Source organism: Acinonyx jubatus, chromosome B1 (assembly GCF_027475565.1).
Source record: "Acinonyx jubatus isolate Ajub_Pintada_27869175 chromosome B1, VMU_Ajub_asm_v1.0, whole genome shotgun sequence".
Taxonomy (NCBI): domain Eukaryota; kingdom Metazoa; phylum Chordata; class Mammalia; order Carnivora; family Felidae; genus Acinonyx; species Acinonyx jubatus.
The window spans coordinates 5,677,723-5,704,954 of record NC_069382.1 but is presented as its reverse complement, the minus strand read 5'-3'; the positions used below and the strand labels follow the sequence as shown (position 1 = coordinate 5,704,954).

At 42.7% G+C, this 27,232-nt stretch overlaps 2 protein-coding genes and 1 long non-coding RNA gene across 7 annotated transcripts in view; 2 read left to right on the top strand and 1 right to left on the bottom strand.

The window, feature by feature from the left end:
* Positions 1-13,391, bottom strand: part of MCPH1 (microcephalin 1) — a 269,736-nt gene extending 256,345 nt beyond the window's left edge. For 2 of the 5 annotated variants that reach the window (XM_053216223.1, XM_053216225.1), the window contains exons 1-3: positions 12,844-13,388; positions 11,455-11,546; positions 2,939-3,057 (exon numbers count right to left, since the gene is read on the bottom strand). In XM_053216223.1, coding sequence (XP_053072198.1) covers positions 2,939-3,057; positions 11,455-11,546; positions 12,844-12,883 — 251 coding nt within the window. In that variant the 5' untranslated portion in view covers positions 12,884-13,388. Of the gene's footprint in view, positions 1-2,938; positions 3,058-11,454; positions 11,547-12,843 lie in introns of those variants that run through there. The other 3 variants (XM_053216226.1, XM_053216224.1, XM_053216227.1) reach the window with 3 other exon arrangements.
* On the top strand, positions 6,905-7,411 carry LOC113596531 (ubiquitin-conjugating enzyme E2 variant 2-like). Its single transcript, XM_053217750.1, has one exon. It carries the CDS (start codon positions 6,932-6,934, stop codon positions 7,409-7,411), a length of 480 nt encoding a protein of 159 aa, XP_053073725.1. The 5' UTR covers positions 6,905-6,931.
* Positions 13,392-17,427: 4,036 nt separating the features above from the next.
* On the top strand, positions 17,428-25,221 carry LOC113596547 (uncharacterized). Its single transcript, XR_003417305.2, has 2 exons — positions 17,428-17,554; positions 25,030-25,221. It is a non-coding gene; the product is annotated as an uncharacterized LOC113596547 (long non-coding RNA).
* Positions 25,222-27,232: the final 2,011 nt, after the last annotated feature.

The window sequence follows — 27,232 nt, the reverse complement described above, 5'->3', positions numbered from 1 at the left end:
TGTTGAAATGACAACAAAGGATTTAGAACACGACATAAACTGAGTTGAGAAAGCAGCGGCAGGCTTTGTGAGGATGGGCTCCAAAGCTGAAAGAAGTTCTACTGTGGGCAAAAAGCTATCAAACTGCCCCACGTGCTACGGAGAAACTGTCTGTGAAAGGAAGGACCGATCAACATGGCAAACTTCAACGTTGTCTTATTTTAAGAAACTGCCACCCTGATCAGCCAGCAAGCCAAGCCATCAACACTGAGGCAAGCAAGACCCTGGACCAGCAAAAAGATTTTGACTGGAGGAAACCTCAGATGAAGATTAACATTTTCTTAGCAATAAACTATTTTTTAAAATTAACGAATGTACTTTTTTTAAACATAACATTATTGCACAGTTAAAAGACTACCGTACAGTGTAAACCTAAGTTTCATATGCACTGGGAAACCAAACACTTCATTTGACTCACTTTATTCGATATTTGCTTTATTGCAGAGGTCTTGAGCCAAAACCAAAATATATCCAAGGTATGCCTGTATTTACTATCTGTCATTTTAAAGAGAAACTTTACCAGTCCCTGATATACAGTTAGAGTAACCAAGAAAAGAGGAGGAAATGGGACAGAAAAGATATTTGAAGAAATAATGGCCAAAAACTAATCCTGTTTTTAGAAACCAATACATAACCTTACATATTCAAAAAGCTCAATGAAATATACACAGAATCTACTAAAATCTAAGAATCTACTCACCATACCTAAACACTTACATTCACCTTCTGAAAACCAAAGACCATGAGAAAAAGTGGAAAGACATCAGAGAAAAAAAGACACACTACTTACAATGGAGAAATGATTTGAATGACTAAAGGGTTCTCAAAGAACACCAGAGGACAGAAGACTACAGGAAAAACCTTTAAGTAATTCGGGGTGGGGGAGAAACTGTCAAATTGGAACTGCACATCCATGGAAAATATGATTCACAAGTAATGATGGAATTAAGGACATTTTCAGAGAAAGAAAACTAAGAAAATTTGAAGAGACATGCTAACCTGAAAGAACTTAAGGGGGAAAGTATCAATTTAACAGTAACGTTTGGAGATTTCAATATCCCATTCAATAATGGACAGATCTACGGGCACCTGGGTGGCTCAGTTGGTTAAGTGTCTGAGTCTTGATTTCAGCTCAGGTTATAATCTCAGTCATGGGGTTGAGCCCTCTGTCAGGCTCTGCACCTGCCTTTACTCAACCTATTTGCCACAGCTGATCATTATCCCCTCCTTGACAGCTTTCTAGAATCCCATCCTCACTCGTTTTCCTTCTCAACACCCCAACACTAGAGTGATCAACCTTGGAACCTCTTCTCTTCCCTATCTACACTTCCTGAGAGATCACAGCCAGATTTATGGCTTTAAATAACATCTGTATACAGAAGACTCCCACATTTTAATCTCCAACCTCCCCCAGGAGCTCCACACTCATATATCCAACTGCCTACCTGACACCTCCACAGGGGTGTCTAATAAACACCCCAAATGCAGCATATCCAAATAGAACTCATGACCTGCCCCTCAAAACCTGGTGCTTCTGAGGCCTTCCCAGTCTCAGTAAACAGCAAACCGTATTTCTGGTTCCTCGGGCCAAACACCTCACAGTCACCCTTGATTCTTCCCCTGCTCTACAAACGCATCCAAATCCTCAGATCTAGTGTGGCACTACCTTCAAAAATATATCCTGAATCTGACCATTCTTCATGACCATGTCACTGCCACCATGGTCCTGGTGACATCTCTAGGCTGGATGCTCAGGAGCCTCCAACCACTCTCCTGCTGCTGTCCCACACACTTCTCTCCTCACACCCCACAAGGCCCCATGTCATCTGATGCCCCACTGCCCTCTGGCCTCAGTCTCCACTTCTCACCTTAACTGCACCTGTCACGGGCTCAACTACGTTCCCCACAAAATTCATATGAAGTCTCAACCCCAAGTACATCAGAATGTAACTGTACAGTTGCCTCTTGAACTACATGGGGGTTAGGGGCACCAACCCCTCACTGTGCAATCAAAAATCCATGTGTAACTTTTGACTCCCCCAAAACTTAACTACTAATAACCTACTGTTGAACAGAAGCCTTACTGATAACAAGCAATTAACACTTATTTTGTAGTGTTATATGTATTATATACTGTATTCTTAAAATAAGACCTAATTTCTTAATTTTCATCAGTATTTTAAGGCTGCAGTTTATCTGTGAGTTTTTTCAAATTGTTGCAAATCTCCGAAAAATGTTGATTTTATTGAAAAAACAATTCATGTAGAGGTGGACCTGCACAGTTCAAATACTTTTTTCCCCAAGTGTCAAGTATAGTTGGAGATACTGCCTTTAAAGAGACAATTAAGGTTAAATGAGATCACTAGGGTGGGCCTTAATCCAATACAACTGGGGTCCTTAGAAGAAGAGGAGATTAGGACGGACGGATGGACAGACGCATGCACACACACACACACCAGAAGACACAGACAGAGAGAAGACAGCCATCAGCAAACCAAGGAGAGCGACCTCAGGAGGAAGCAGTCCCGCCAACACTTTGACCTTGGCTTCTAACCCCCAGGACAGTGAGAAAAGAACATTGGTTGTATAGGCCTCGCGTGCGGTACTTCAGTCTGGCAGCCCTGGCCGCACCACATGCACGCCCTTGTCTCCTTGGTACACCAGGTATGCGTGTCCCAGGGCCTGCGCGGTCACCTTCCCCGTAGGCAGGGCTGTGGATTGTACCGCATCCATTTTCAGCTGCTGAAATGGAGGCTTGAGGGTATTAAATGACTTGCCCAAGTAAGGCAAGAGAAAAGACCAAATCAAATTTTATCTGGTTCTGTGATGTATGTGAACTATCTCCACACCTGACCGATACTCAATACAGAGAAAAAATACAGAGAAAAAATAAACTCACTTTTCGACCCAGAGCACCGAGACAAGCTTCACCCCTCTCTTCTGCGCTTTGTCCCAAGTGCTCTGGTATCCATCTTTGAACACCACATGAGTTACTTGTTTGTTAAAAGTTTTTGAAACCTGTAGACAAAAGGCAGAAAACAAAATGTAAATTACCACTTATGAACAACTGCATAAGTAAAGTTGACCAAAAAGGACACTTTATTCAATATGTGTCAAAAGGAAAACATCTAAACTGCCCACCCCAGCAATTCCATTTCTCAGAATCTGTCACACAAAACTACTCTAACAAATGCACCAAGCCACTTAAAAAACCTATCTGCTCCAGTTAGGATGGTGTGTTATGCGTGTGTTTATCTCTACTCCCTCTCAAAAAACCTCTGACGTGAAGAGTTAGAGTTGGCAACGCGTTTTCAGTAGAGAGCATGGGAGCCGAGTCAGATAATTAAGGACATTTAAGATAAGCTTTCTACACCAAAGACATAAACAAAATGAAATTCACAGGAAACAGACAATAAAGAAAATACTTATGAAATTAAAACACTTATTTAACATATTTGGAAGGAAATAACATTCATTTAAATCTTCAGAAGATATTGTGCTCATGAAAAATTATCTCTAAGATGGGGAAAATATTTTTTAAAGGGATCAGAAAACTAAAGAGCTCTTGGAAATTAACAATATCATGCCATAAGTAAAAAAAAAAAAAAAAAAATGCCTATAGAAATGCTGGACAATAATATACTTGAGAAACTCTCCCCTGAAGGACAACAAAAAGACAAGGAGATGCATGCAATAGAAGATAAGTAATAACATCAGCTCAGACCAGGAGAATGAGGAGCTAAGTAAGAATAGTTGAAGAAATACAAGAATAGAGAAAATGGAAAAGAAATCAGTAAAGAAATAATCCAAGAAAAACTTCTCAAATGAAAGGGCATGGATTCTAGATCAAAAGGATCCCTAAGGGCCCAGCATGAGAATGAAAGTAGTGCCACACTGAGCATATTATCGTGACATTTTAGTAGAGCCGGAGTAAAGAAAGATTTAATATTCTTTAAAGGTGAAGGTGGGGATAAATCACACTCAACAGTGAGACACGACAATGGCATCAAGTTTCCCAAAAGCAATCTGGAAGTCAGAAACAATGGAAAAGTGCCTTCAAGGAAAAATAATACACACCTAGCAATTCACAATCAGCTAAAATATCAATCAAAGGTAAAGAAAGGTATAATAAAGGCATGTTCAAACTCATAGGGTCAAAGAATTTTCCTCTTCTATGTAATCTTTCCAGAAATAGAAGTCATCCAATACATAATTCTTTCAACAACAGTTAATTTTATCAAGATAATATATGCACACTGTTGGGAAATATAAAGGTAAATATCAAAAGAAACATAAAACTGATCTGAAAAAGGCTGCCTTAATAAAACAGAATGAGAAGTGTAGACCAAAGGATTGTTGGTTTCTCTTTGTTTTTACTATGAACTTCACGGCACTGCACAATTGCCCTTTTAAGCAACATGTATGTATTGTTTTGATAAAATACACAAACACATCTGTCTATCTACCTACCAGAAGGCCATGGAGAGCTGTTGAGGCAGTGAGGGATTATTACTGAGCCAAGATTCTAGGTACAGATGGACACAATCAGAAGAGTTTAGCATTCTGGGTTATTCTTTTCCTAGGGCTTTGTCAAATTTAGCAAACACTGCATAGCACTTCTAAATGCCTCTGAGGACAAGGGGGACAAAAATTGGACTGCCAGCCTCAGAATGGGAAAAGGGAATCTGGCAAAGCCCTCACATCTTGGATGGAGACCCCAAAGGGCTGATACAGAAGCAAGGGTGAACCACACCTACAGGGACCCACACAGGTCTACAGTCCAGTTTTAAATAATCTCCAATCCTGCAACTGGATTAAGATAATCCTGGATTATGAGCACTAAAAACATCATGACTGAAGCAAACGTGAATCTATTTTGAAAAAAGAAAATACAATTCTAGGTCTCAAACTAATGCTGAACAATTTTAAATATATACAATACTCAACTAAAAAACAAAAGCATAACAAAAAAATGCCCAACAACAAACAAAGTATCAAGCTTACCTAGAGCTGAAGTGAGAACATAAACCACTAGATAAAACAGAAAAGCAGACCTAGATGCTGCAACTTACCCAACAAAGCCTTGTGGAACACAGGGAAAGCCCAGCTTCAGGAGAAATGGAGAAGTACAATGCTGTGGAGAGTTTAGCTAAGCTACTCCAGGGTACTGCTGCCGTGGCATCCGTTTTGTTTGGCCAAGCAGCCTGCAGGGGTCTTAAACCAGCACTAACCCCTCACGCAAGCACACACCCTAGATAGCCCCCACAGTCACAAGCAAATGTCAGTTCCCCAGGGGAACCTTGTGACCAACCATCTCCTTCACCTCCAAGGTCCTTCCCCTTGTGTACCCCTTAAATAAGATCCCATGGAGCTACCAAAACCTTACTCTTTGATGCGAATTGACTAATCCATCCCCAGCCTAGGAAGCCCAAAGCATCCATCCTTGAGCCCTGCCTTCTCTCTGGCTGCACCCTGCCCTGACCTCCCCATGTGGCCCCTCCAGGTATGTCAGGAACCTCCTCCAGGACCTGTTAATAATAAACCGTTTCAGTTTCTCTATGGCTTGTTGTTGAACTGTGTTCACCATTCAGCACCTTGAGTTCCACTTAACAAATGTTAATTTAACAATGTCTTTAAAAAAATGCATATATAAAAAGAAGGTTGAATATCAATGCACCCATCTGAAAAAGCTGGAAAAAGAGCAACTAATTAAAACCAAAGACTGAGTTAGGTGATTATAAAAATAAGGCCAGAATTAATACAAATGAAAAGGAGGATCAAGAACACCAATAGTTGGTTCTTTGGAGAAACTAATAAAGTCAGTAAAACCCAGATAAACGTTATAAGGAAAATAAGAGAGAAGGTACAAATAACCACTATCAGTATGAAGAAGGTATCACTATAGATCATGAAGACATTAAAAGATTCAAACAGAATATTATGAATAGCTTTGATCCAATAAATTTGAAAAATTTAGATAAAATGGATACATTTCTAAGAAAAAAATAGCTTTCTAAAATCACTTATAAGAATAGAAAAAATGCATAATCCTGTTTTCAAACAAATTAAAAACTGTAACAGAAAGTTTTTTAAAAATCTACAAAGAAAACGCCAGGACTAGTTGGCTTCATCAGCAAATTATACCAAAAATTTTAAAAATAATTAATACCAAACCATACCAACTTAGAATAAAAAAGAGTCACAATTCTGCAACTTGTTTTATAAAACCAGCACACTAGTACTAAACCACAGGAACAGAAAATGACTAGCCAGTATCACTCCCTGAATATTTGCAAAAAAGAAAAAGAAAGCAAACTGTACCAACAATTATACAGAAAGGATAATACAACCCCACCCCTTGAGTTTATTCCATGACTACAAAGTTGGTTAACATTGAAATAAATGGTTATTCACTACGTTAACAAAGTAAAAATCTTAAGATCATCTCACTACATGCAGGAAACACATTTGATGAAATCAGAAAGTGGATTCATGAAGAAAACTCTTAGCAAGTTAGGACCTGATGTTAAAAAAAACTGCATTAGGCATACAATAGGTCTTATATATGTAATCTAAAAAACAAAACAGACTCATAAATACAGAGAACTGGTGGGTACCAGAGGATACAGGGGTGAGGAAATGGGCAAAATATGTGAAGGTATAAACTTCCAGTTACAAAATAAGTCATGGAGATGAAAAGTACACCATAGGGAATACAGTCAATAGTACTGTAATAACTTTGGTGCCAGATGGTAGCTGGATTTACCCTGGTAATCATTTCATAATATATATGTGTGGAATTCTATGTTATAAACCTGAAGCTAATATAATATTGTATGTCAACTACACTCCAATTAAAAAAAAACTGCATTAGGTGGGGCTACAGGAGAAAATGGTGGCCTCCACAGGAGTTAAAGTTCCTCCTCGTAATTTTCGTTCTTTGGAAGAACTTGAAGAAGGACAAAAAGGAGTAGGCGATGGTATGGTTAGCTGGGGCCTTGAAGATGATGAAGATATGACACCTCTAAGGTGGGAAGGCATGATTATTGGACCACCATGGACAAAAACAATATATAGCTTGAAAGCAGAATGTGGACCTAAATACCGAGAAGCTCCTCCATCAGTTAGATTTGTAACAAAAATTAATATGAATGGAATTAATAATTCCAGTAGAATGGTGGGTGCATGGACTATACCAGTGTCAGCAAAATGGCAAAATTCATATAGCATTAAAGTTGTACTTCAAGAGCTAAGACGTCTCACGATGTCCAAAGAAAATGTGAAGCTTCCACAGCCACCAGAAGGACATAACACAATTAATTTTAGTGGATCTCAAACTTGTCTTAAATCAACAACCTTCTACTCATGTTAAATGACAATGCAAAATACCCACACATTAAGTAAAAGAATTCCAGCTGGTAAACATGACCTGGAAATTTGTGAGAATATATTTAATATATGTACACCATTATATTTTCAGCTTACAGGAGAAAAAACGCGGCACCATTTTTTTTTCTCTTGTTAAGGCACTGTCATTTAACCATAAACCTGGAGTACTCAGAATTCAGGTTTACAAGATGAAAGCATGGAGAATCAGATGCTGTGGAAGCATGTGTTTCTGAAAAGTAAAAAAATCTCAAAAAGGAAAAACAGAAATGGCATGCTTTATCCATCTTAGTGAAAGAGATTCAAGTTGAAATTGTCTAAAGTAGCAGGTACAATGAATCTCATCACAAATTGTGTTAATTTTTGAAGCGGTGTCGGTGCTGACCACTAGTAGTATCAAAAATATGTTCAGGATTGTTTTGATACCTGTATTTATAATAAAAAAATGTTGTGGGGGAAGCCAATGGGTATCTGTTAAAAGCCATTCCTGTGTGTTACGTGTAACAGACATGGTAAATATTTGTTTACAATCTTTGACAAAACATGCATTTAAGAGAAATCAACAAAAAAGGAAACAGGTATATGGATATGTGATTTCGAGATTAAAGTTAGTCTTAAAATGTAAAAAGAAAAAAAAACTGCATTAGGTGAAAATTTCAAGTTTTCCCTTGAGTAGAGGAACCAGACAGATGCCTGATATATGCACTCTATTCAACACTGGTCCTCACCAGTGCACTACATCAAGAAAAAGAAATAAAAGGTATGAGGATTAGAAAAATAGAAATAAAATTAGAAAAAAATAGAAATAAAAATAGAAATAAAATTCAAAAAATTGATTTTTATGTGTACATAATATTCAATTGTGTACTTTTTTTAAATCCTAAAAAAGCCCTATCTCATAAATGATTTTGCTAAGTCTTCTGGACACAAGGCAGATATGCAAAAATTAACTATTTCTATATACAAGTAACAGAAAAAGGAATTTAGAAGATGCCATTTATTTATTAAAAAAAAATTTTTTTTAGCGTTTATTTATTTTTGAGACAGAGAGAGAGCATGAACGAGGGAAGGTCAGAGAGAAAGGGAGACACAGAATCTGAAACAAGCTACAGGCTCTGAGCTGTCAGCACAGAGCCCGACGCGGGGCTCGAACTCACGGACTGTGAGAACGTGACCTGAGCTGAAGTAAGACACTTAACCGACTGAGCCACCCAGGTGCCCCAGAAGATGCCATTTATAATAGCATCAAAACTGCCCAGAGAAAACTATAAAACATTACTTAAAGAAATTAAAGAAACCAAAATCAACAAAGGCATACAGGTTCGTGGGCTGGAAAATTCAATTTCATAAAAATGTCAGTTCTCTCCATACTGGTCTATTTTTATCAATCCTAATCCCATTCAAAAATTTTTAAAAGCTTTTATGCTGTACACTGATAAACTGATTCTTACATATTTGGAAAAGCAAAAATCAAAGAACAGCCAGGACACCTTAGAAGGAAAAAAAAGAGACTTCTGAAGTTTCATTATAAAGAACACTTAAGACTGGTTTGTCATGAGAACAGATACACAGATACAGAAACATATGGTGAACTGACTGATGACAAAGGTATTACTTTGGAGACCAGTTAAAGGAGATTTGTCAATGAATGGTGCTAAGATAAAAGAATATTCACATGGAAAAAAATGAAACAACTATTTCATACCATGTATAAAAACCAATTCCAGATGCACTGTAAATCTAGATGTAAAAGGCAAAATAAGGCTTTCAGAAAATAACACAGGAGAAATCTTCATAACCTTGCTATAGGCACAGACAGTTGTGTTTTTTTAAACAAGACCCACACAACAAAGCTCACCACAAAGAAATAATCTGGGTTACAATTATCGACAAAAGATACCATAGAGAAGATGAAAAGACAAACCACAGAGGTAACTGAAAATCTTGCAATTCCTATGGCCAGAAAAGATTCTGGTCAACTGAAAAATAGAGAGAATGCTTACAAATCAAGAAGGAAAAACCCAATAGAAATTAAGAGCTGGAGCCCTGGACAGACTCAAAATAAATATACGAAAACATGCAGAAAGATAGAATTTCAAGCCATGATGATATACCACCAGACACGCACCAGATGCGGACAGGAAAGACAAAACCAAGTACAGTTGGCAGTGCGGCTCTCGAACGCTGCTAGAAGTAACAGGTGTCAAGTCGGAACCATCGCTGTCTCCCTCAGATGTGAAAATGGCCTATCACACAGGAAAACTGCTTGTTTTCAGAGGATACATACTGAACCCGTTTGGGGGCAAATTTTATCTGGGACTTACTTTCAAACAGTTTAGGAAAAAACACTTTCACACGTAAATATACTGCATAGAAGAAACGACGCAACAAGTATGTTAAGATGTTAACAATTATTGAGTCAGGGTGCCTGGGGGGCTCAGTCGGTTGAGTGTCTGACTTCAGCTCAGGTCACGATCTCGCGGTCCATGAGTTCGAGCCCCACGTTGGGCTCTGGGCTGATGGCTCAGAGCCTGGAGCCTGCTTCCAATTCTGTGTCTCCCTCTCTTTCTGTCCCTCCCCCATTCATTCTCTGTCTCTCTCTGTCTCAAAAATAAATAAACATTAAAAAAAATTAAAAAAAAAAACAATTATTGAGTCACTCTGTTCAACTTTTCTATCTGAAAATTTTCTCAATTAAAAGGTGAGAAACAGGGGCGCCTGGCGGGGCTCAGCCAGTTAAGCATCTGACTCTTGGTCTCGGCTCAGGTTATGATCTCAAGGTCCGCGTCAGGCTCTGCACCAACAGCGTGGTGATTCTCTCCCTCTCTCTGCCCTTCCCCTGCTCGCTCTCACTCTCTCAAAAATAAACAACCTTAAAGAAAAAAAAAAAAAAGAGAAAAAGAAAAAGATCCAAGGAGATCTAAGATCTTAATACTACTCTTTTTTTATTTTTTTTAAGTTTATCACTTTTGAGAGAGAGACAGAGTATGAGCAGGGGAGGGCCAGAGAGAGAGGGGTAGACACAGAATCCAAAGCAGCCTCCAGGCTCCGAGCTGTCAGGACAGAGCCTCACGCGGGGCTCGAACTCACAATCCACAAGATCAAGACCTGAGCTGAAGTCGGACGCTCAACCGTCTGAGCCACCCAGGCACCCCTTAATACTACGATTAAAGGCCATTTTGTCAGCTCCCACACTCCACGGCCTTTTTCTCAGCCAGTGTAATTTGTTTTAGCCCAAGTATGCAGCAGGTATCAAAACAAAGCCTTTGATCTCTCCATCAGGGAAGGGACTAAGACAACAAAATTTAGAAGCACCCTCTCTGCCCGTAGGTGAATGCCACCCTGGGTTTTACACCCTGGGTGCCTCTCTTGCCTCAGCCTAAACTCTGGGCCTGCCTTCAACGATCTTCTCACCAAGTTAATGGTTTTAAAGTTCCATCTTTGAAGTTCATCCCTCTTCTGACACGCAGACTTGTTTTCCAGAATCTCCCGGCATTCTCCTTTCGTCCCTGGGTCCAGGGCTCCCATCACCTGTCCTCCACACACTAAATAGGCTCCACTCTCAGCACCTTTCATCCTAAACACCTGAGCCATGACACCTGGCCCACAGGGTCTTGCCCCTAAAATGTCACCTCTAGCCTTAACTATCTCAAATTCCCTATGTGTGGATCCAAATGTCCGTCAGATGTTTTCAACAGGCCCAAATTCGCAATCTTTCCCTTAAAAGATTTCTTCCTCCTCCTATATTTCTCACTTCGGCCAACAACATCCTGCATCCAATTAACCAATGGCAGAAGCCCCGTGTCTATCCTAGAGTCTCCCCTCACCACCCACAAAACCAACTGTTCTGTAATCTTACTGTTATAACGTGGTCCCATCATGCAACGTGGCCCACCCGCCACCTACGCACTGCCTTTGTCCTTCTTCCTTCATGTTCTAAGCAGTAACTCCCAAAACAAGAAAATCCAAGTATTTCTATCACGTAAAGAGGACTGCCACGCGCAGCCGGGGGGAAAATGACTTTCTCACCTTTGCTCCCATGTCCACAAGTTGGTTTGTAAATGTCTTTGAATAATTTTCTGTTCCGTTTACTGACCAGACTTCAACATAGGCCACTACATCTGAAAACAAACAAGATATTAACACGCAACCGATATAGGGCTCCTGGGGGGCTGGTGGGTTAAGGATCGGACTTCCGCTCGGGTCATGATCTCACAGTTCCTGGGCATCGAGCTGAGAGCTCCCAGCCTGCTTGGGATTCTCTATCAAAAATTAACAAATACTAAAAAAAAATTTTTTAAAAACCCACGACATGTAATATATTTGTAATTCTAACATTCCTCTCCAAGGATTTCAACAGATTTTCATCTTGTTCTACTTACATCAAAAAGTAAATTTAAAGCTTCTTCTAACACCTACGCCAAATAGCCTCAGTGCTACTAGGGTTCTTAAAACTTCAAGCCAAGAACAACTTTATTCATGTGCATGTGGGGCTTACCTTCTTAACGCTGGATGCTCTTCCCAAATTCCTAAACCCTGCTTAACTCCCCAAATTCCCAAACCGTGCTCAACTTTCCTAGTGAAGAGTATGTTCTCCACAAAGGACCATACAACCACCCAACTTTACATTGTGTACAGGGGGGCAGCCCCCGCATCCACAGAGGGTGGTGACACACGGGACTCAAGGACAGCCCCCACACCCTACAGGGGCGGTGACAGCACCGCACTGGGGGACAGTCGCCTCCATGCCCCACATGATAACCCCCCACTCGCCAAAGGGGCACCCCACAGGGTCAGTGACAGTACTGGACTCGGAGAGCCCCCCTCCCCACAGGGACACCCCACAGGGACGGTGACAGTACTGGACTCAGGGATACCCCACAGGGACGATGGCAGTACTGGACTCGGGGACAGTCCCCGCCACACCGCACAGGGATGGTGACAGCCCCCCACTCCCCACAGGGACACCCTACAGGGATGGTGACGGTACTGGACTCGGGGACAGCCCCCCACTCCCCACAAGGGCACCCCACAGGGACGGTGACGGTAGTGGACTCAGGGACAGCCCCCCACTCCCCACAGGGACTCCCCACAGGGACGGTGACAGCCCCCCACTCCCCACAGGGACACCCCACAGGGACGGTGACGGTAGCGGACTCGGGGACAGCCCCCCCACTCCCCACAGGGACACCCCACAGGGACGGTGACAGCCCCCCACTCTCCACAGGGACGGTGAGAACACCGCACACGGGGACAGCCTCCCTCCACAGGATGCCGGGCTGACTTCCGGAAAGGCCAAGCTCACGTCCCCACGAGCCCCGCGAGCTCCGTCCACACGCTCGCCGAGATCTGGGCGCCCGCCCTCAAGCCCGCCCGCCGCCTCCGACTCAACTCCCAGAGTGCGGGAGTTCCCCTCACCTTTCAAGACCCCGCCGCCTGGCGTCCCGGGAGCCTCCATGAGAGACCCGCAACACGCGAACCCGCTGCACCTTCCCAGGCCGCGCTAGCCAAGAGCGGTGGCACTGAGCATGCGCAGGACTGACGCGCGCCCCTCCCCTCCGGCTCTGAGGATATCTGCTAATCCGCGTTTTCTAAACAGCCCGGGGAGGAGGAGCGTTGGTAAAGTCCCAGCTCGCGTTAAAGGAGACCGAGGGGCTTTTCCAGCGCCCAGACTCGGATTCGTCCAGCAGCCTAATAACGCTGGTCAGCGTCCCGCTCTGCGAGTCTTTCGGTCCTCTCGGAAATTACGAGGACGGGTGTCCCCAAAAATCCCCGAATCAAACCCTTCTGTCTCCGTAAGGACACTTGGAAGCTTCCCGGAGCCACATCTGGCGCACCAGGGAGCGGCGGACGCTTAGGAGGCACAGTCCTAGGTCGCAGGCCGGATGGGACTTCCGAGAGATAACGGCTCAGAATCTCCTACAGCGAAGTCTCACCCTCACCCCGCGCGCACCGAGTCCTCGTGTGCCGCCCTGTAGTCGGCGCACGGAGTTCCGGTTCGGAGAGCCAGACCTCTACTCCTCCGCGTGCGCGAGAGCTCGTGGGGCCAGGGGCACCTCTAGAGACCCCGGGCCTCGGATCCCGCGGTGGGGGGGGGGGGGGGGGACCCCGGGCCTCAGATCCTATCGGGGGGAATCCTGGACCTCAGATCCTGCGTGGGCTTGGAGGGCGAAGGGGAACCGGGTCTCAGACTCCAGTAGGGCGATACCTCAGATCTTGAGTGGGGTGGGAGGGGGGTGAAGGGGATCGGGGTCTCAGACCCCGCTAGGGGGATCCCGGACCTCAGATCTCGCAGGACTAGACCTCAGGCCCTGCGGGGGGGGTGTGGTTTCAGACCTCGCTGGGGGGTGGGGGAACCCCAGACTTAAGATGCCCACTTGGGAGAGGGGAGAGAGCCAAGTCTCAGGCTCCACCGGGATGACGCTGGGACTCAAATCCCGCGGGGAGGCGGGGCGACAGGGATCCGGGTCTCAGACCCCTCGGCGGGGGGGGCCCAGACCTCAGATGCCTGCCGGAGGTACGCTGGACCTCAGACCCTGCGGGGGCGGGGAGAGCCGAGTCTCAGACCCCGCTGGGGGGACCTCGGACCTCAGATCCCACGGGGGCACGCTTGACCTCAGATCTTGTGGGAGGCGGGGGAGCCAGGTTTCAGACCCCGCGGGGGGCTATGGGGACCCAGGGTCCCAGATCCTTTGTGGGGCAAGGGGAGCCTGGTCTCACCCGTCTATGGGGACCCCGCTCATCGACCCAGCGAGAGGATGTGGGACCCCGGACCGCAGATCCCGGCTAGGGATGTACCCTAAACCTCTGACTACCAAGGCGGGGTGAGGGCGCGGGGAGCCTTGCCGGGCCGTCCCACTCGCGTTTTGCCGCCCGCAAATCCCGGAGCGGACTTCTCCGGGCGGGATCGGGCGAACCTGGGAGGGAGCGGGGAAGACCAGCGTTGGTGAACAGCCCTGTAGCAGCGCGGTTGAGCCTCCCCGGGATTCAAACCTCCCGCCCTCTGGGCTCCGCCCACTCCCGCAGGGTCCACCCCGGGCACTGTGCGCACGCGTGCTGCTGGTGGCTTCTGGCTTTGGCTGGGCTGCGCGAGCTCCTACGTGTTCCTGGGGAGGACTTTTAGGGCCGGGAAGGGCTTGCTTGGTTTGTGTTTAATCTCCCTGAAACACTAAATCAGTTAAAGGGTCCATGCCGTCTATATTAAAGGATGAACCACCGAATGTATAAAAACCTTCATTTCCAATGATTTCATCCCCATCTTTGTGTTTTATCCTGTAGAACATATCCCATTCCGGAGCTAAGTGGAAAACAATTTTAAAGTTAAAGGGACTTCCTTGTAACCTAATGATTAGAGTACGGGCTCCATTTTGGAGTCAGACTGGACTTGGACTTTGGAGACTACTATCCACCACTTACTAGCTGTGAGGTACTGATGTGAGTCACTGAAACTTTTCAAGTTTCATTCTCCTGTTAAACGAACAAAAAAAAAACCCACCTTAATAGTAGAAATAGTAGCTGACGTTTGTTGAGCCCTTTATCATGGGCTCTAGAGGTATCAAAATTAATCTTACCTAGGAGGTGAAGGTTCTTATTCAATTTACAAAGCATATATAAATTATTTCCTCCTAGATTCTCACTAAAATTCTGTAATTTTAGAGGTGTTCATTATCGTACCGTGGGGGCAACAGTGGACTGATTCTCCCCCTCCCCACCCCTATTCCTTTACAATTAAAAAAGCTTTGTCTTATTCTACGTTGGATCATTTTATGCTCACAGAAGCTCTGTTAGAAAAAGTAAGCAATATTATCTCACTTACACAAATAAGCAACCAGGTTCAAGGGAAGTTATCTGACCAGTCCAAGGCAACATAGTAACTAGTGGTGTCAGTTGAAACTGGAAACCACACATGTTTAGGACTTTTCTACTAAATCCAGTGGCAGGGTATATGTACGTATATGGACCACCATCCTCTCCAGTCTTCCTTTCATCTATCCATTCATTCATCCCCATTTGTTATAGCAGCTGTTAATAGGATCCAACCAGCACACACGTTCTAAAGAATTACCTTGAGCACATGCATACCTTGAGCCAAAACCCCACTTCCTAGACTCAAATCTCTGATCCATAATCACATCATTATCACAAATGGTTGGCCTAACAAACTGAAGAAATGGTAACACCTTTACTTGGGAGTGTGAGCTCAACTCAGTATTGAAGATAAAGTTATTGTCCTCACCAAGTAAGTGACAGTGAATGCTAAGAAGATTTAGAATCACATAATGGCATGATAAAACAGATAAAACCAATCACCTTTGCCATACAAAAAGTGGTATAAAGGGGCACCTGGGTGGCTCAGTCAGTTGGGCCCTTGGTTTTGGCTCAGGTCATGATCTCACATTTTGTGGGTTCAATCCTGCATGGATGGAGCTCTGTGCTAACTGTGGAACCTGGTTAGGATTCTCTCTCTCTCCCTGTTTCTCTGTCCCTCCTTTGCTCATGCTCTCCCTCTCTCAAAACAAATAAACATTTTTTTAAATGAAAATAAAAATTTTAAATGGTGGTATACAAGTTCAGTATTTAGTAGATTCTTCAGCTTTAAGGTCACAAATATCTTCTCCTATGATTTCTTTTAGAAATGTTATAGTTTTAGGCTTTATCCTTAGTTTTAGGATCAATTTTGAGTTAATTTTTGTATATGGTAAGGATAGGGCCCTAAGTTTGTCTTGCATATAGATATCCAAATGCTCCAGCATCATTTCTTGATAAGCTATTTTCTCCACTGCATTCATGCCTTTGTACCTGAGTCAAAATCAGTTGTGCATATATGTATGGTTTATTTTTGGACTTTCTGTTTCATTGAGCTATTTGTCTAACTTCATACGAATATTGTATTTTGATTACTGTGGTTTTATAAATAAGTTATAAAATCAGATAATGTAAGCCCCAAAACTTTGTTCTTTGTCAAAATTGTTTGATGTATTCTAGATCTTTTGTATTTCCACATGAATCTTAAAATCATCTTGTCATTTTCTACCAAAAAAAGAATAAAATACCCTGCTTGGATTTTGATTGAAATTATGTTGAATTTCAGATCTATTTGAAGGAGAATTGACATCTTAAAAATATTAACTCTTTTGATCCATTAACATTTATTTAGGTCTTCTGTAATTTCTCTCATCAATGTTTTGTATTATTGAGATGAGTCTTTTTACAACTTTTGTCAAATTTCAAATCCCAAGGTAAGTATTACCATTTTTTACGATACTGTAAATAATTTTTACAATTTCCATTTCTGTTAATATATGGGAATATAATTGGAGGGGAGGTGGGTGGATGGATGGGTTAAATAGGTGATGGGGATTAAGGAATGCAGTTGTGATGAACACAGGTGTTGTATGTAAGTGATGATTCACTAAATTGTACACCTGAAACTAATATTACAATTTATGTTAACTATATGGAATTTAAATAAAAATTTAAAAAAGAAAAAAATAGTTCTAATAGCTTTTGTACATTCCCTGTGAAGTTCTGCAGATAGCCACGTTGTCTGTTTTAGGAAGAAAGCTTTTCTTCTTCCAACTTGGGTCCAATGGGGGGGGGGCTGCAATTAACAGTAGATTAACAGGAGGGTGGTGCCTGGGTGTCTAGGTCAGTTAAGCATCCAACTTCAGTTCAAGTCATGATCTCACGGTTTGTGAGTTCCAGCCCCAGCTTCAGGCTCCGTGCCGACAGCTCAGAACCAGGAGCTTGCTTCGGATTCTGTGTCTCCCTCTTTCTCTGTGCCCCTTCCCCACTCATGCTCTGTCTCTCTCTCAAAAATAAATAAACATTAAATTTTTTTTTTAATTAACAGATTAACAGGAGGAAAAATAAGGCTTGTTTTCATGTGTTGTCTGTACACGCGGAAGTACTCAGTAGTGCGTAATTCACTAAACAGCTAGAGATGAAAGGTTCATACCAAACCTAATGAAGTAGGGCGGGAGTTTGGGGCTTTATGGGAAAGTTCTACTGGGCTTTGTGATGCTCATGGGAATTGGGGCAGTCTGTTTCCCTGGCAGCTGAATTCTTAGGAAACTCCCAGAAAGGAGTGCTTAATGGCGGCTGTATTTTCTGGAGGCTCTGTTTTCAGGTAAGGAGAGTTCAGATAAGATTTGTTCCTGCATCTTCTTTAGCTTGAATGTTTTCACTTTAATCTTTATACCAATTCTGGGCATCCAAGGGAGTCCCCACATCTGCAAATCAAGGCAGCATTGCTTCGCGCTTTTCAGTCTGGGTGTCTTTGCTTTCTTTTTCCTGCCTGCTTACACAGGCCAGAGCCCAGTCCATTGGTTCTCCATCAAGGGGCAGTTTTGTGCCAGGGAGACATTTTTGGCTGTCACGATTCGGGAGGGGGGATTACTACCAGCATCTAATGGGTAGAGATCAGGGATGCTGCTAAATACCTTCTAGTGCACAGGACAGCCTCCAAACCAAAGAATTACCCAGGCGAAAATGTCAATGTTGCCAAGGTTGAGAAACCCTACTCCCAGCAGAATGTTGGATGGAAGTGGTAAGAGCCATCTTCCTTGTCTGGTTCTGCATTTCAGGGAGAAGCATCTGGTCCCTCAATATTAGCTGTGACGTTAGCTGTGGGTCTTTTCACAGATGCCCTTTACAAGGTTGAGGAAGTTCCTTTGACTTCCTACTTTGCAGGAGTTGTCCATTTTTTAATTTGGGAATTTTTGGAACCAGGATGTTTGATTTTGTTAAGTGTGTGTATTTTTAATCTACTGAGAGAGATGATCATATGGGTTTTTTTCTAGTTTGTGGGCAGTGAGCTACACTGACTAATTTTTGAATGTTGAAATAACCTTGCATTTCTAGGATAAACCCTCCTTACTCATGATGTCTTATCTCTTTACTATATTGTCTGATCTGTTTTGGTCAACTTTGTTTAGAATTTTGTACATGCCTTTTGCTCTGTTTGTGACAGATGTGAGTCCTTGGTTTTCTTGGAGCAGGATTCTCACACAGAATGTGGTAACACTGAGGCTTTTCTTTCCAGGAAGCTGCTTTTATTCTTTTGGATTTGTACCCAAAGAACTGAGTCCTGAACATCCCGTAGCATAGTTTTTTTATACATTTTCTCTTTCTTTGTCTCCCATATATGGTAACACACACAAACATGTAGTCTGATTAAGTAGTCTCGGTTTACAAGGTCATGAGGGATGTTGTCACGTAGGCACATAGGCAGGTTACCTTGAAGTTGTTGTTTTTTTTTTTTCTTTTCTCTCTTTTTCTTTTCTCCTTAGGGAGGAGACCCTACCACATTCTTGTGATGGAAACTTGGATATACAGGAAGGAAAAAAACCCAAAAAGTGTTAAAATGTGGGGTAAATTTAAATGAATGTTGATTGTACAAATAAAAAAGAACATAAACGTTGATTCTATAAACCATCAATAATAGTCTTCTGACATTAAAATACAGTGTGTATCCAGCAATGATGCCTGACAGTAGTGATGTATCAGTCAGGAAGCTCAGATAGTGAAAGTACTCTCAGGCCCTTTCATTTTACAGGAAGAAGTGAAAGTACTCATTTTTATTACAGTGTGATAAGGCAGGGATGTCTTTGCAATCTCTAGGGAAATCAATAAGAAATTAAATATTGTATAACTATCAAAATAATAAAAGAGGAAATGAAATAATAAAACATAATCCATACAAAAAAAAAAGGAAAAAACATGTAGCAAGCAGGAAAATGTTCATAAGACACGGTAGATTTAAATCCAAATTTGTCAATAATTAAGTAAAGCACCCATACCTGATGGAAACACTCAAGAGAATAGAATTTTTTATTTTTTTTTAGTATATATGCATACAACCAAAGCCAAGATCTTATTCAATGGGGAAATACTACAGGCATTTCTACTAGATTCAAAAGAAGGCAAAAATGCCCTCTGTGTACACAATTATCCCACGTTATATGGTGGACATATTAGCTACTCTAGTTAGACAGAGACGTCAATAAGTGGCTAAAAATTTTAAAAATAAAACTATTTTTATTGCAGAGAAAGTAATAGTACTTTGGAAAACCCGTGGAATCACTGATAAAACTAAAATAATAAATTCAGCAAAGATCCAGAAATAACATACAGTTAGAGGCTGCACAGGTAGAGAAAACTCCATGGGCAAAAACAAAAATAAAGAATAAACTTTAGAGGAAAATGTGCAAAACCTATATGAGAATAACTTCACAACACTCCTGTAAAACACAATAGTGGCTTTGAACAAATGAAGAGACATCCCTTGTTCTTAGATTGAGTGCTTAACATCATAATGATGTCTGCTCTAACTGAACGCAATACCAATTAAAAAATATCAGTAAAGGTTTTGATGGAGCTGGACAAGTTGATGCAAAAACCCACGTGGAAAAGCAAATATATCAGACTAGGAACTCCCTGGAAAAGAAAAGCTACAAAGGGACCAACACAGCAGACGTAGCTGTCATTAAAACTGTGGTCCTGGCACATGACCAGACAAACGGGCCAGTGGTGAGGGTCCAGAAACACACCCAAGTTCATGTGGACATTTGCTATATTGTTAAGGTAGTGTCGCAAATCACTGCATCAAAGATAAATTTTTGGTGTCATCGGGAAAAATATGTATAAAATTAAGTCAATATTTCCTACCATACGTAAAACTAAACCTAAAATGGATTGGGGATCTGAATGTAAAAAAAATGTAAACACAAGAACACACTATTCACATGGGTGAAGGGTGGAGTGGTGAATTCCAGTATAACCTGGGTGTAGGGAAAAAGCTTTGTAACTGTAGCTCAAACAAAACCAGATGCAACATAAGAATGGTTAAAAACAGAAAGCAACATACCATGAACAAATGCAAAAGGCAAGGACAGAGATAGGAGTCAGAGAGATTTGAAAGTACTGTGAAGGATGGGAGGAGGGGAGGGGCCAAGGAACTCAGCAGCCTGGAAGGACTGGAAGAGGTCAGGAAACAAACCCTGCTCCAGAGCACAGTCCGCAGGCACTGTGACTCAGTCCAGTGAGACTCACCACAGACTTCTCATTTCCAGAACAGCAAGGTAATAAATTTACTTGTTTGGAAGAAAAAAAAAAAAAATTGGGGGGAGGGAGGAGGCAACTGAAAAACTGGGAAAACATAATATTTCTAGCATATTTTTTTAAAACTCTTAAAAGCTTAAGAAGAAAGACCAAATATTATATAGAAAAATGGGCCAAGGGGGGGGTGCCTGGGTGGCTCAGTCGGTTGGGCGTCCGACTTCGGCTCAGGTCATGATCTCACGGTCCATGAGTTCGAGCCCCGCGTCGGGCTCTGTGCTGACAGCTCAGAGCCTGGAGCCCGTTTCGGATTCTGTGTCTCCCTCTCTCTCTGCCCCTCCCCTGTTCATGCTCTGTCTGTCTCTGTCTCAAAAATAAATAAACATTAAAAAAAATAAAAAAATTAAAAAAAAGAAAAAAAAATGGGCCAAGGAAAAGATTGCCAACCTTACTCATAACTAAAGAAATGTAATCTAAAACTACAGGGAGGTGTCATTTTCCCTTCAGATTGTCAAAAACAGGGGCCCCTGGGTGGCTCAGTTGGTTAGGCCTCTGACTTTGGCTCAGGTCATGATCTCGCAGTTTGTGAATTCGAGCCCTGCGTCAGGCTCCGTGCTGATAGTGTGGAGCCTGCTTGGGATTCTCTCCCTCTCTCTTTTCCCCACACATGCGCTCACATCTGCACACACACTCTCTGTCTCTCAAAATAATAAGTAACCTTAAAAAAAAAAAAAAAACAGAAAAGCTAGACAATAGGTTCTATTGGAAATGCCATGGGTAAATAATGCTATACACACTAATGGAAATCAAGATTTTTTACAACTTTTTGGAGGGGAGTTTGGTAATGTCTAACAAAGGTACATGTGCTTCTACTTTCTGACCCATCAATTTTATTTCTAGGAATTTGAAGATATTCTTCTGCAATGTGAAATGCACATACACAATCCTATCACTGCAGCATTGTGTGTAACTGCAAAATATTTGAAACCGTTTAACTGCTCTTTGGAAGAGCAGTTGAGTAAATTATGTTCTATCTACACAATGCAACACTGCATCTGTGAATAAAAAACAAAAAAGAGTGAAGAAGATTCCTATGAGCTGATATGGAACAATTTGCAGGTTATATCATTAAGTGACAAAAAGCAAGTACAAAAACACATTCATAGTATGTGTTATGGGTTGACTTGTGTCCTTCCAAAGTTCCTAGGTGGAAGTCCTAACCCCCAGAACTGCAGAACATGACCGTATTTGGAAATACTCATTGCAGCTACATTTGGTTAAGATAAAGTCATACTATGGGCGCCTGGGTTGGCTCAGTCCTTTAAGCATCCGACTCCAGCTCAGGTCATGATTTCACAGTTCACGGGTTCAAGCCCCACATCAGGCTCTGTACTGACACCTTGGAACCTGCCTGGGATTCTCTTCCTCCCTCTCTATCTGCCCCTCCCTGCTCTCTCTCTCTCTCAAAAATAGTTAAATATTAAAAAAAGATGAAGTCATACTAGAGTAAGGCGTGTCCTAGAAAATGAGAAAATTTGGACTGAGGTGCACATAGGAGAATGCTGTGTGAAGACTGGAACTCTGTGGCCACAAGCCAGGAAGCCACCAGGAGCTGGGAGAGAGGCCTGAATCATATCCTTCCCTAGTGCCTTTGTTATGCCCAGAATTCATGATCCCCAAAGACCACCAGGGAGCCGAGTCCGATGCAAAAGCAAAAGAGCCTTTATTCGAGCTAGCTCGAGCTCAATCCCCTACCTGCACCGACGCAGCGGTGAGATACCGGGGGAGAGAGAGCGAGTTTCAAAAGCACAAAGGTTTTCAACGTTTATTTATTTTTGGGACAGAGAGAGACAGAGCATGAACGGGGGAGGGGCAGAGAGAGAGGGAGACACAGAATCAGAAACAGGCCCCAGGCTCCGAGCCATCAGTCCAGAGCCCGACGCGGGGCTCTAACTCACGGACCGCGAGATCGTGACCTGGCTGAAGGCGGACGCTTAACCGACTGCGCCACCCAGGCGCCCCTCAAAAGCACAAAGGTTTTATAGGGGTCTAGGGGCAGCCGATTGGCTGGGGAAGGGTCCTGGCCTCGGCCGATTGGCTGGGGAAGGGTCAGAGTCCTGTTACACAGGTCGCTGGGCGGGTTTTGATCAGGAAGTTTGAACGGGTGAGCCGGAGGTTACTCAAGGGGAGGAGGCGAGATCTGAGGTTTCTGCGATTTTCCCGGAAAAGGGGTCATGTCGGGGACATAGTCACTCAAGGTGGAGAACACAGAACAAGATGGAGTCGGCCGGCGTAGGCCCGCCCTTTCACCTTCATAGGGAGTGTAGCCCTCCACCACCTTGACCTGGACTTCCTAGCCTCAAGATCTGTGAGACAAAAAGTGTCCGTTTTTCAAGCCACTTGGTTTGTGGTGCTTTGTTATGACAACTTTGGGAAAATAATCAGTATGCTGCCTTTCATGTAAAAAGCAAAAAGAGGGGCGGCCAGGTGGCTCAGTCAGTTAAGCGTCTGACTTTGGCTCAGGTCATGATCTCACGGTTTGTGAGTTCGAGCCCCGCATCTGGCTCTGTGTGGACTGGTTGGAGCCTGTAGCCTGCTTTGGATTCTGTGTCTCCCTCTCTCTCTGCCCCTCCCCTAACTCGTGCTCTGTGTCTCTCTCAAAAATAAATAAAAATTAAAAAAAAAAGAAGGTTAGATAAATGTGAATCCCTTACTTTGGATTATTGTACTATGGAAATACACACTAAAGGGTTTAGGGTAAAGGAATGTCACGTTTACAACTTCCTGTCACATTTTTCAGGGAAAAAACCCAGGCACACACATATCCATTCATATAGGTAGAGAGGAAATGATAAATGTGGTAAATGTTAACATTTCGGGAATCTGGGAATGGCTAGTAGGAATTCCTTGTACTATTTTTGTACTTTTTTATAAGCCTGAAATTCTTATTTTTAAATTTTTATAATGTTTACTTATTTTTGAGAGAGAGTGCGCACTTGCGTGCCCAGTGGGGGAGGGGCAGAGAGAGGGAGGGAAGGGGAGAGAGAGAATCCCAAGCAGGCTCTGGGCTGATAGGGTGGAGCCTGACGCAGGGGCTCGATCTCACGAACTCTGAGATCATGACCTGAGCTGAAATCAAGAGTCGATGCTTCACTGACTGAGCCACACAGGTGCCCCTAAGCCTGAAATTCTTTAAAACATAAAAAGGTTACAACAATTGTGGAGGAAAAGTAGCTGACTGGGCTAGACTGTGCTCACCCCCATGGTCCTAATCCCTCAAGGGAAAAGACAAATACTGGCCTCGAGTAAGTGGTGCCCAGTGTGGTTCCAAGCAGCTAGACTCTTCTTGCTTAGCAAATAAGGGATCTGAGAATACTCAAGCAAGGAATCAACGTAATCATTTAATATAGCTAACCCTATCATTCGAAAAGCAGGAGTACGTGGGTGGTTCAGTCATTTGCGTGTCTGACTCTTGATATCCGCTCAGGTCATGATCTCTCATTCGGGAGATCAAGCCGCTCATCGGATTCTGTGCTGAGCCTGGAGCCTGCTTGGGATTGTCTCTCCCTCTCTCTCTGCCCCACCCAGCTTGTGCTCTCTTTCACAATAAATAAACATTAAAAAAAAAAAAAAAAGAAAAAGTAGCTACGCTATACCATTGACGATCATTTGTGCAGAGTTCAGGATTATTTTAGTATAGAATTAAAAGGTCTAGAAAAATACTGACTTAAAATACTATATCAAAAAAAACAAACACACACACACACACACACACACAAAAAACCTATTCCTTATATGAACCATAAACTGAAAAGATATTTACTCTGTCCAGGGAAGAGTCTCAAGTGTAGAGGTGTTTTGATTTAGCACACTATTTCAAGGGCGGCCTCAGAGCTGTCACAAAAGCCTTGTTCAAATAAATACATAAATAAAAGGCTTAAGCCAGCAACCCATCCCTGACACACAGAAAAATACTGAAGTTAACCGATGTCATCATCCAATCCAGTGCTATTTGTTTTTCAGATTAGAGAAATAAATTTGAATCAGCCTTAGAACTCAGGTCTTTTGACACATTCGAAAGAAAACCACAGCCCCAAAAGGAGTCACTTGGGTTAAGGCCCCAAATCAGTAGTCCAAGCCTTAACATCTAACCTAACTGCAGTTCCAAACCTTGGAAAGGTAACCTTCAACCAGTCCGCAGAACTTCCTGGTCATGACAGGACGTTTGTTGGTGTTAGGACCTTAAAGGAAAGGGAGAGACCGCTTTGCTCCCCTTAGGAGGGCAACTTTGCCTAAACAGTGTAGTCTATGCTAATACATTCTTTTCTTCCCTTTTTTGTGCCCTCTCTCTGCCTTTGAAAACCTTTCTTTTGTTTAGCTCCGCGGACCCCCCCTTTCTAGTTAGTAGAAGGAATGCTGTCTCATTCATGAATTGTTTAATAAAGCTAATTAGACCTGCAAATTTACTCAGTTACCTTTTTTTTTTTTTTAAACAGATGACAGTTGTGGTGTTCTCAGGTTTTTAATTCTCATTTCTCTCCGCAGGTATTTATTGAGCATCTTGTCTGTACCAGGAATTGCATAAGGCTTTAAGCCTATGGTAATGAGCCTCTTGCCGGATTCACTACCTCTTCTTATCAGAGGGAGAATCTAGCATCGAAGCTGAGGACTGCACATCGCATTATCAAGGACAAAGTTAATTAAAACTAACGCGCTCCAAGAAACGTGACCTCTGTACGCATAGGCTGTGCTTTTATTTTTCTGCCACTGCGTTTCTATTCAGGGTTTTTAATAAAATAATATAATCTAAAGAAAGGATCTGCTGAAGTCTAAAACAAGTTGTCTGTGCTTCTTCATTCTACTCTCCGCAGAAGGATAAACGATGAAAGCCACTTTTCTCTGCCAACACTCACCCTCAATAAAAGGGGTATATACTAGAAAGCCCTTTTATACACACTGAGGACAAAGGAAGAGTGGAAAATATTGACTTTTGTGGGGCTCACACTTGAGCTCAGCTCAGCAGGTTTCTTCCAGACAACCTGACAATGCCTGGACATGAATCGAGACGTGTGCATCTCCGGGAAGTCCGGGCTGCAGAGTCGATAAAAGGCCTCGTGCTTCAGAAGGGAACCCTCGTTCCCCAGAGTCTCAAGTTCCCTCTGGAATGGTCCGTGCTCAACAGCACGGCATAAACATTTACGGCAGAATCGGGTCTGGGTTTCATAGCAGTTCATGAATTTCAAAGGCCAAGTGGAGACCACTGAGTTACAGTTCCCTCTGTGGGGTCCTACAAAACCCAAAAAAAAGAAGGACAGTGGAGAGAAACTTGACTAGCCCACACAAATCTAATAGAAAACTATAATTTTCTAGGGAAAACAGAACTCAAGTTATTAATAGTAGAAGAAATATGGCATTTTCTTGAACAATAATAGCAAAATAGCTCCTTTCAAACTTAAAATATTTAAAAATAAACGTTTCACAGGGTTTTTTTTTTTTCTTTCAAATTTTTATTTAAAGTCAGGGCACCTGGGTGGCTCCGTTGGTTAAGCATCCGACTTCGGCTCAGGTCATGATCTCAGGGCTTCTGGGTTCAAGCCCCATGTCGGGCTCTGTGCTGACAGCTCAGAGCCTGGAGCCTGCTTCAGATTCTGTGTTCTGTCTCTCTCTTCCCCTGTTTCCCCTCCCCCCAAAAATACACATTTAAAAAAATATAAAAAATAAAGTTATGGATTTCCTAGGAGGCAAGTTTTACCTAGACCGAGCATTTATTTAAGTGCCAAGATACACACACACATTATCTTCGTTCCTACCAAGATCTACACGGAACTCAAGCAGAAAGCCGGAAACCACTGCCCTTTTGTGTGTTGATCAGATGAAAAATTGTAGGACAGCCCACCGGGGAATACCTCCGTGCAGCTCCTAGTCCTTTTTATAGTCCTTTGAGTTACTTACGCAAGTAATCGGAAAATGAAAAGTACAAATTAGTTCTTCTCCCCACCCTTATTGTTTTGACTACGTTAGCGTCGACCTCTTTCTTCATTGATTCAACGGGTATTTATTTCCCGTGTCCAGTACTCCAGGCACGATGGAAAGATGTAAAGTGCAGCAGTGAACCAAACAGACGTATAAAAGGGAGAACACACGGTTAGGGAGCAGGTTGTTCAGAAGAATTTTCTGTAGCCTGAAGAGTCCCTCCACGCTCTAATTCTGGCTCAAAACTAAACAGCCTCCAATCTTTTCTGGAAGCAGAGAGATAAACACAGAAAGTGCCCAATGTGGGAAAATGCTCATAATATACTGTTAAACTGAAGAAAGTGGGGCAGCAAATGATGTATGCTATGGCCTCAGAGTTGTTAAAGACGCTCTACTCCAGGTGATGTATTCAAGCCAGGACCCATTGGTCCCTGAATACTGGAATACAGCTGGATCAGGTTTGTCGCCTCTCCCCTCTCTCCCCACCACTGCTCCCCGCTTTGCCGCCTTGCTTCCCGGGCCCAGCTGGCCTGAAGATCTGCTCTAGACCCCAGCTGAACTCCATTCTCTTTGGCTGCTGCCTATGCTATACTGGCTGTTAAATATTTCATATATATATATATGTATATATATATATATATAGCGCCTCTTTGCAGAAATAAGATTTTTTTTATAAATTAAAAAAAATAATGTTTATTTATTTTTGAGAGAGAGAGACAGAGTGCAAGCAGGGGAGGGGCAGAGAGAGAGGGAGACACAGAATCTGAATCAAGCT